General features: G+C 36.0%; 1 protein-coding gene across 1 annotated transcript in view; it reads right to left on the reverse strand.

The window, feature by feature from the left end:
* LOC113837573 (X-linked interleukin-1 receptor accessory protein-like 2) overlaps positions 1 to 10533 on the reverse strand; it is a 284206-nt gene extending 273673 nt beyond the window's left edge. Inside the window, exon 1 of the mRNA XM_035449713.1 lies at positions 10184 to 10533. Coding sequence (XP_035305604.1) covers positions 10184 to 10533 — 350 coding nt within the window. The remainder of the gene's footprint in view (positions 1 to 10183) is intronic.
* Between the last annotated feature and the right edge of the window lie 383 nt (positions 10534 to 10916).

A 10916-nucleotide genomic window follows, 5' to 3' on the forward strand; every position in this document is an offset into this window, starting at 1 on the left:
TTACAAAATAAAGGTACTTGGAAACATTAGTATGTGTTATTTGGGAAGTGTAAGCCTCTCAAGAACTTAAAAATAGGGAAATGTTGGTCAAATACTCAGATTCCATGACCTCTTTTGAAAAGTCAGAAAACAGAACTACTAACCAATATAACATTAACGGGTTAGAAAAAATAAGACGTTCAAAGACAAGAACTTAAGGAAGAATGACAAAATGTACTAGGAGGAAGACCATTCCATATGATATCTAGAATTAGGGTAAAGAATACTGTCACAAAGAACTGGAAGACTGGGTATGCCAAATACACTGATAGATCAGTTAATCAGAGGACTTAAAACTGACTTGGTCATTGTGGTTAGCATTGTTGAGGTCACTGAAGACTTTGATGAGAGCAGTGTTGGTAAGTGGTGAAGCTTTAAAGAAATTATGGGTACAGACAACTCTCCTTCTTAAATGTTTTATGAAGGTACCATTTATTGTACAAAGAATTATACACATTTTACTATATAGTCAGTTGGTTTAGACATCTGCAAACATCTGTGATACCATTAACAGAAAACACTTTAAAGTAGTTTTGCTCCTCAAGTGACCATAAAATTGGGAGCTGTGGCAGGCAAGTTTTTTCTTTTAATGGTGTGAATATTGACTAGTATGTTTATAGATAGAACATGTGTAAATGGAAGTTTTTCTCCCACCTGCCAATTCCGGAATATTCAGAGGTTTAATATTAATTGTAATTGTTTGACCAGTGGCTCAAGCATATTATTGACTAGCTATCACAATTAAATTAACCCATTTTTATTGTTTTATATTTTACCATGAGGCTTGTGGCTTGTTACTTCATGTCTTGTTTCTCTGGCAGTTCCATGACATCTTTCTGATTCCTTCTTTCTCTCTGTATCTCTGTTTGGATTTCCCACCTGGCACTATTCTGCCTGAACATTTGCTAAAACAGCTTTATTCATCAACCAATAAAACCAAACATATTCTTAGCATAAAGAATGACATCCCACATCAAATGTGTGTGTGTGTGTGTGTGTGTGTGTGTGTGTGTGTGTGTGTGTGTGTGTGTGTGTGTGTAAAATTCCATGATACAAGAAATGTAAGAAAACTTGTGTGTGTGTGTGTGTGTGTGTGTGTGTGTGTGTGTAAAATTCCATGATACAAGAAATGTAAGAAAACTTGTCAGATGATATATTTAAGTAGGCAAGCAAGGGGATTATCTAAAAGACAAATGAAGTAAAGAGCCTTAGTAATCTCTCTATAGCAACAGACTATAAGTAGATTAATTAGATACAGATGCCAGTAGAGAGGTAGATAAAGTTGAAGTTCATTCCTACAGCTTAATTTTCTTCAGTGAAATGGGAAACAATGAGGAGGATGGAATGTAGGTATGAGGCAGGCAGGAAAATGTAAACTTCTCATTTAAGCAGATGCAAGACTGCTAAGAATACATACTACAACCACCAAGAAGCATTAAGGATTCATTTGAAGTTCATAATAATTCACTTAAATTAAAACCAGTAAATGTGATCATACTTCCCTTCAGTTAAGATCAGCAACAAGAAAAGTGGCACAGTATAGATGAATGTGTAGGCTTAAACAGGCCTATAATTTTCACAAACAAATAAGATGAAAGGAGAAAGGGTAAAGAGAATCAAGATGGTAAAAATGGAAATGATTATAGCAATTGATTGCTATATTTAATCTGCAGGAAAAGAGAAAGAGACGGTGCAATAATGTGAGATAGCTAGCTCAGTGTCTAGGTGGTATCAATAGACTATTGGGAATGGGATATAGAAAAGTAGGGTCTGGTATAAAGAATAGGAATCATGAAATGAGATAATGAAAAGGTTTGTTACAACATTCAATACTTTATATTTCAGGTGGTTGGCCACACTCATTATATGTTACTTTCTTGTTCCTAAGACAATTTTCAGTATTCACTGCACGGAGTAGGTTAAAACCCAATTCTTGCAAAAATGACTATAGAACAGAAAGCCTCTAAAGATTGTGTTATGACACAAGGCATGAAATTAAAAAAAGACATGCACGCACCAGTAGTAGTCAGTTTAACAATGACTACTTGCAATCAATTCTCATTGATAGATATAAAATATAATTCATTAATTTTATAAAACAAAAGTCCTGCTGACTCACTAAAAAATAAGCACATGCTTCTGTCCAATAAAAAACTGAATAGAGCTGTATTTCATTTGCACTATACAATAGAGTGATAATATTTCTAAGTTATACAGCTAATGTTTAATCATCTGGTAATATTTCCTAAGCTGTAGCATACCTAATTTGCTCCTAATGGGGGGGAAAAAGGACAATTGCAAAACTAATGTATTTTCTATTTTAAGTGCTATATAATTTTATAAACAAGCACATTATCAAATTTTGAATGTTGAAAAATAATTTTGGCAATCAGAAATGTAATCATTTATAATATGATTTATAATATATTACATTATATATATAATATAATATATAATATATATATATATGCAAGGGCTCCTTGTAACAGAAAATAGACCAAAAATAGCTAATTGCATTTCATTTCATCCTACAAAGACCAAATAATATATTGTTACTGTCTCAAGACCCTGCTGTACAATCTTGAACCTTTCTGAGGGTCAATTAATTCTATAAGATTCAGGCTTTCATTTTTCCAACAAGAAACTATCTGCTCTCCTGGAAATTGCTACCCAGGCAACTGACTTGTTGACACTTAACTTTTCAAGGATCAATAGTTAGGCTGGAATTGAATTATGAGAAATGTTCAATGCCCTTGAAAATCTCTTGGTAACCATGGTAGAGAGGAAGGAATGAGGGTAGAAGGTGATAAAAACTATTTCATAGTGTCTGAGATAGAGTAGGACAATCATTTCTTATGAAACATATCTTTCTGTGTTATATTACATAATACTATGACATATATTCACTGAATATTTTTGACTGAAATATAAAAATGTACTCATGCATGATACAGCATTTTACAGATCAGTATAATTTAAGAGCAAAAATTAGGCAAATTTACTCTTGTATTTATTTCTTCTTCTACACTGTGGACTTTTTCAAACATATTCAGAAATCAAAAAGACAATATGCTGAATTGTCTTGTACTGATTACCTATATTCAAGAGTTAACAGCATGTTATAATTTGTATTTCAAATAGTTATACTCTCTTCAAGTTTTCTGATGGTGTGACTTGGTAGCATAATAACCACTCAAATATGACTTGATAGATCACATTTAGATAATCAAAATAAATGTCATGCTTCTTGGCTGAATAATACACTAAGGGATTATTTGGGAGGAATCTGTGATAGATTAAGGTTTTGAGACTCTAATTTATTTCCTTGATTATTAAGGAATATAATATCTGAATTATAGTCCCATATAACAAATGGGTTCCTTCCTTATTCTGTGTATTTATTACATACTAACTATTACGATGTGTTTCTGCCTCCAGCTGATTTTCTACATTCAGTTATGGCTATCCTAAAATTTGAAGATTTCTATAGATATTCATTTATATTCACTCATTCTTTTCAATATGCACAATTTCACTCTGGAATTATTGGACTACATCTTCATTTACAGATTAAGTCATGTTTTATGCACAATTTGTGAGAGTGATACAGTGGATTTTGTCAAATAATACAGATTTCATCTTTTTCACAGCATTAAAAACCTTAATTGATAGGACTGAAATGGGGAGATTGGGAATCAGTTTTTGGATTAGCACTACCTGCCAAAATATGCTTCAGACCTCTACTATTCCTCTATTACTAGTTTATCTATAGTCTGAGATTAAACAATGAAAATGAGCAACTAGTTACTGAAAGGTAACCAACAGTAAATAACTTGCTGTGATTCAAATGATTAGAGGACATCACTGAATTTTCCATATCTTGATTTTTAATCACAACAAAGCCTACAGAATGATTTCCAAAGAGGTCAATAAAGCACAGATAAATCATTACTGATTACCTTAAGATGATACCCAATTTGTAATTTTGGAAGAATATTGACATTGCAAATTTAAGACTATTTTTGTAACCACAAATTTTGTTGTATTTATATATAGAGAGACTTATTTTCTTATTTGGAACATATTTGAAGTGAGTGGTTACAACTAGATCAGAAAAACAGGTTTATTATTTACCACCCACTAACAATGTCATATACTATAATGTTATTTTTATTACATTTTACATTATCATATAAAGTTATGTATTTTATTATGGGATTTGTATGTGTGTGTGTGTGTGTGTGTGTGTGTGTGTGTGTGTGTGTGTGTGTGCTTGTGTGTGTGTTTACAATTTGTGGTAGAACATAAATTCCTACTTCTCTGAGTTGATAAGACTGAGTGATTACTTTCTATAGAATGATGATTCCAAAACTTTGGTGAGCTTTACCAAGGGACACATGAGGAATACTTTTTCAAAGTTCTACTTGTACCGTTGCTCCTTAAGGCGTGAAGCACAAATGAAAGAAGTTACCACTTAGGTTTAAGTCCAAATCTCTGCTACTGATCTACTTGCAAGATGAGGATCACGAACTCAGATGGTATCTACAAAAATTATAATTAAAGCCAATCTTATGTGAAATAAGAGGGGACCACTATGGGAAAGATATAGTGACACCGAGAAACTCTAGGACCTTTAGAGTTTTTCTTCAGCATCTAGAAAATTGTGCGTGAAATAGCACAATGCTTCGGCAAAGCATGTGTCTCAGTGACAAATCTCTTGCCTAGAAAATAGAAGACCCCGGGGATTTAATATCAAATACTGCAAAATCAAGAGAAAAAGGACATGGCTTTGTTTAAAAGCTAACACATTTTAAGGTGGTAGAAGCAGCATGAACCTATCAGTGATTATACCTAGACTTCAAATACTGGTTTCTTTCCTCTAGTCTAGTCTATTATCTATTACAAAGAATTCTAGCTCTTAAGAAAACAGGTAATTCTCAGTCTAGAGCAGTATGTATATAAAATAAGTCTGGAGCACCTTTCAATAATGTAAGGAAATGCTGATACAAAGAAAAACTACTCAGCAACAATGGGCTTATATCAAAAGAACACATGAACCAAATGAAAGAGTTCCCAATTCCAAACCAAGGGATTTCAACTAAGAAAAAAAGTAGAATTGTGCTGCACAACATAAATATCCATCGGTCTATACTGATAAAAAACCAATTGGCTGCACAGAAAAATTGGAGAGGAGAGAGAAAATTTCCTATGAGGGAAACTGTAATTTATGTAAATGTTCTGTCATGATGGAGATGACATATCATTTCCCACTTTGAAGGACAATGAATAATAACTTTCTTACAAAGATTACACTAAGAAGCTTTGTGTGATGGCACAAGCCTATAATCCCAGCACTTGGGAGGCTGAGGCAGAAACGCTCTAGGTTCAAGTTTAACCTAACATCTACAGTTAGTTCCAGAAGTCTTCAAAAAAAGGAAAAGGGAGTTGTTTTAGAGTAAAGAAAGACAAATGCTACTTTGAATCATGTGATCTAAGTCAACATCAATAGTAATTTAATATTGATCATTTGTAATGTTGACATAATGTGATGAGAATGGCATTTTATGTTGGTGGTCTTCGTTTCCAAAAATTGTTATCCCAGTCTTATTATGAGAAAATACTAGACAAATCTCAATTGATGGGCATTCTATAGCATATCTAAACAGTTTATCTTAAGTTTTCAAACTTATCAAAAAAGAAGATGATTCTGAGGAACTGCCACAGCCAAAAATGATTTAAAAGACATGTCAACCTTAATCCAGCACCTTAGAATGCTTGGCCACAGGCAATACTCAACTTTATATGGAAAAACAACAAACCCAGGATAGCCAATGCTGTGCAATAAAGGAACTTCAGGAGGCATCATCATCCCTGACTCCAAGCTCTACTATAGAACTATGGTAATGAAAATAGCTTGGTATTGGCACAAAAACAGAGAGGTAGACCATTGGAATGGATTTGAAGACCCTAATATTAATCCACACACCTATGAACACATGATTTTTGATAAAGAAGCTAAAATTATATAATGAAAAAAAGAAAGCATCTTCAACAAATGGTGATGGCATAACTATATGCTAACATGTGGAAGATTGCAGATAGATCCATATCTATCACCATGCACAACACTTAAGTCCAAATGGATCAAAGACCTCAACATAAATACAGTGACACTGAACCTCTTAGAACAGAAGTGGGAGGTACCCTTGAACGAATTGGCACAGGAGACCACTTCCTGAACATAACACCAGTAGCACAGACACTGAGATTGACAATTAATAAATGTTACCTCCTGAAACTGAGAAGCTTCTGAAAGGCAAAAGACACAGTCAACAAGACAAAATAGCAGCTCACAGAATGGAAAAAGATCTTCACCAATCCCACATCTGACAGAGGGCTGATTTCCAAAATATACAAAGAACCCAAGAAGCTAATAACCAAAACACCAAAAAATTCAATTAAAAATAGGATACAGAACTAAACAGAGAATTCTCAATAGCAGAGTCTAAAATGGCTGATAGACACTTAAGAAATTGCTCAGCATCCTTAGCCAACAGGGAAATGCAAATCAAAACTACTCTGAGATACCGTCTCACTCCTGTCAGAATGGCTAAAATCAAAAACACCAACGACAGTTTATGATGGAGAGGATTGGGAAAAGGGGAATGCTCCTCCAATACAGGTGGGAGTGCAGACTTGTACTGCCACTTTGGAAATCAGTATGGCGTTTTCTCTGGAAAATGGGCATCAGTCTACGTCAAGATCCAGTAATTACACTATTAGGCACACAACCAAAGGATGCACATTCATACAACAAGGACATCTGTTCAACTATGTTCATAGCAGCATTATTTGTAATAGCCAGAATCTGGAAGCAACCTAGATGCCCCTCAACTGAAGAATGGATAAAGAAAATGTGGTATATTTACACAATGGAGTACTTCTCAGTAAAAAAAAAAGATAAACAATGAAATCTTGAAATTTTCAGGCAAATGAATGGAAGTAGAAGAAACCAACCTAAGTTAGGAAACCCAGTTACAGAAAGACAAACATGGTATGTACTCACTCATATATGGATATTAGACATAGAGCAAAGGATTACCAGCCTACAATCCACACAGCCAGAGCTAGAAAACAAGAAAGACCGTAAGAAAGACATACATGGTTCTCCAGTGAAGGGGGAAGGGACAAGAGCCCCTGACCATATTGGGAGCATGGGGGAGGGAGGTAGGAGAAAGAGGAGAAGTAAAGAGGAGGGGCAGGAGAACATAAGGGATCAGGAAGATTGAATCAGGAGATGAAGAGTGGAGAGCTAGAAAAGAGACACATCAATAGAGGGATTTAAAGAGAAATTTGGCATTAGGGAATTGTACAGAAATCCACAAGGATGACCACAACTAGGAATCTAAGCAATAGTGGAGAGGCTACCTTAAATGCCCTTTCCCTATAATGATATTGATGACTACCTTAAATGCTATCCTAGAGCTTTCATCCAGTAGCTGATGGAAGCAGAATCAGAAGCAGAGACCCACAGCTAAAGTCTGAGCCAAACTCCTCAAATTCAGTTGCAGAGAGGGAGGAGTGACAAACAAAGGGGTCAAGACCATGCTGGGAAAACACACAGAAACAGCTGACCTGAGCAAGTGGGAACTCATGGATCCCAATCTGACAGTTGGGTAACCAACAGAGCACCAAACCAGGCCCCCTAAATGTGGGTGTCAGTAGGAGGCCTAGGCAGTCTATGGGCCCTCTGGCAATGGAGCTAGGATGTATCCCTAGTGCCGGAACAGACTTTGGGATCCCATTCCCCATGGAGTGATTCTTTCTCAGCCTAGATACACGGAGGAGGGCCTAGCCCTGTCCCAAATGACTTGACAGATTTTGATGATCCCTCATGGAAGGCCTCTACCTCCCTGGGCATGGGAGAGAAAAGGAACTGGTATTGACATATAAAATAAGGTTATTTCTAATTCAAATAAAATTTACATAAAAGACATGTCAACCAAGTCATGTATGATGGCACATGTGTTTAACCCCAACACCTAGGAGGTGGAGGCAGGCTGATCTCTGTGACTTCAAAGCCAGCCTGGTATAAGTAGTAAGTTCTAGGATAGCCAGAGCTCCATATCCAGACTATGTCTCAAAACACCAAAATAAAGAAAAGAGAGAGAGAAACATGACAACTAAAGAGAATGTGATGCCTAAGTGATAACCTGAAACAGAAAAAAGCTATAAAAAATGAGGAAATATGGAGTGTCATCTTTAGTTTATAGTAATGTTCCATTGTTGCATTGTTTCTTCACTAGCTTATTAACTGTAATAAATATATCACAGTAATAAGAATGTAGGATAAATACCATACTATATTTGCAACATCCTGACAAAAATTTATCTGAACATTTATTTTAAAATGAGTAGATTTTAAATTATAATACCTCCTCCATTAGGATAAATGTCTTCAAAGTATTTTTTCTTCAATAAGAAAATGATTAAGATGCATCATCATAGAATATTATGTAGCACTGAACATTATATAACTACAAAGAAACAGTGTAGTTTCCACTCTTTGTTTTAACAAACAAGAGAAATTCAAAAAAATAATATATAAACATTCATTTTCCAAAAAAGAAACCCAATAACAGGAATATCTTTTTGCAAATATGCTTAGGTGATTAAGACCTGGGAAATATGTGTGATGCATACAATAAGCTGTTAATTTTGCTAAGAGTAAGGGTCTAGAGCAGGAGAAGGGGAGGGAAGGAGAGAGCAAGACTGAGGACATCTGTATAGTAGAGGCAATAACAATAACTAGTTCGTTAATTCTGTCTAGAACCTTTGCATAGTGGGTTAAAGATTTGTAAAGAAACTAGAAATTTATACAAACAAACAGAATAAAAAGCAAGTAGATTGGAGGGAAAGGAGTACTTTTCATTGGCAGACCTTAGTGGTGGAAAAGATTAATAAGGGTTCAGCAGGCAAAGCGTAGTGACATCCTGGAAAATACAATGCCAGTCTTTAAAAGTGAATGACACCTATTTCTCAGTTTTGCCAAGAGCTGCACAAGTAGAATCTATTGCCTATCACTAAGGATGTAGTGATAATGATTGCTGCTTCTGCCATGACCATGGGGATTCTTCTTGCTTTCAAAAGAAACTAACCTCTTCATTTGTTCCTATCAGTACTCCCGTGCACATGTGCACAAAATCCTAAGGCTTCAGGAGCTTTCTCTATTTATACATTACCTTGTTCTCTTGGCCTTTAGAACAATGAGGACTCACCAGGGAGCTCTGAGAGGCTTTGATGAAGAAGTGACACAGCTTTACACAGGAGACAAAAATAGGAAGAGTCTGTATTTCCAAGAAGTTAAAATCAAATAGTAGAGTGCAGGTCCCTGGTGAATAAGACCAGTGATTCTCAAAATGGCAGAATTGAAAGGTGAGTTAAAGGTCATCTCCACTCTCTACTTTAATACCTAATGCAGTCTCTATTTGCCATGCTAGATCCTAAGTCACTGGGCTGAAAGGGAGATAATATTGTGCAGTCCTTAAGACAAAACAATTTGCTTCTTATTGTAAATTTCTGGCAAGAATTATATCTGCTAACTCTTCAGGATATAACACTCAGAACTTCATGATAACCAAGTGTTAAGTTTTATACTGAACATTTAGGCAGAGTAGAGTGAAGCTCATTTTGTAAATTGTATGGAGAGTGCCAGTAGCTCATTTTCTGTGAAGTCTCTGGGCAGCATTTGAAGCTACTTTAGAACAAGAGAGGCAGCAAGCCCTTGGCGTAATTGGTATAATGACCTAAATGGAGGTCAAGTTCATAGACAGGCACCAAGATCATTGAGTCCATTGCCTCTGTGGTGAAGTAGTTGTTACTATAAGATGCTGGAGCAGGGGTGGGTGAAGTTAGGAAAGAAATGAGTTACACAGTATTCTAAATTTAAAAACCACATGTAGCAAATAGGAGTCCTGGGTTGTGAGAATCTGATAAGAATTTGGTTTGTAGTTCCAATAGATCACTGAAGTTCTCCCGTTGCTGTTATATAACATGAGTTATCTTAGCAAACATTCCAATATAACATTCCCAAACAAAAGACTGCAAGGCATGTGGTTGGCCAATATTTTCAAATGATACTCACCTTAAAACACAAGTGTAGAATCCACTGTCTTGTGCCTCAGCTGAGTGAAACCATATGGAATCTTCCTCTTTGCTCATTCTGACCTCTGAGAAGATGATAGGCTCTTCCAAATCGCCTTTGTTTTTGTACCACATGAGCCTGAGCCCAGTACTCTGGGCCATGCTATAGTTGGTACGAATATAACTGTAGAAAAGGGCACATTTCACTCTGACAGGTTCACCTGCCAAAGCCATGTATGTCTTGAGATCCACTGACCAGTCAATACAGCCATCCACTGAAAGGAAACAGACAAGAAATGAGATAAAGGGAACATCATTCAGAATAACAGTGAGAGAAGTAATCACTACCATCATGCACAAAGACATTTGGTGTCAGAGCTCTATAGATAAGGATTTATTTAATCCTCCCAGTGGCTTTATATGAGACCCCAGCATCTTACTTAGATGTTAGCAAGCAGAGATGCTGAACTAAGTCTGTGTCCTTGGTTATTTTCCTATTCTCCACAGCAATGTTTAGGCAGAAATCTGCTAGATAAACTCCTCCACAAGGTTCTCTATATGGTTGTCTTGGTACTACCCCACCAGGTTCTCCACATCCTCACTCCAGTAGAGTGGCCTGTTAAATGAATCGCTCCTATAGGTCAGCAAATCTTTCCTCTGTGAGATCATATGAACCTAGACTGCTAGCATGACACTGACATGCCAGTTTCAGGAAATTCTGACTGATTATTTGG

This window comes from Cricetulus griseus, chromosome X (assembly GCF_003668045.3).
Source record: "Cricetulus griseus strain 17A/GY chromosome X, alternate assembly CriGri-PICRH-1.0, whole genome shotgun sequence".
Lineage (NCBI taxonomy): Eukaryota > Metazoa > Chordata > Mammalia > Rodentia > Cricetidae > Cricetulus > Cricetulus griseus.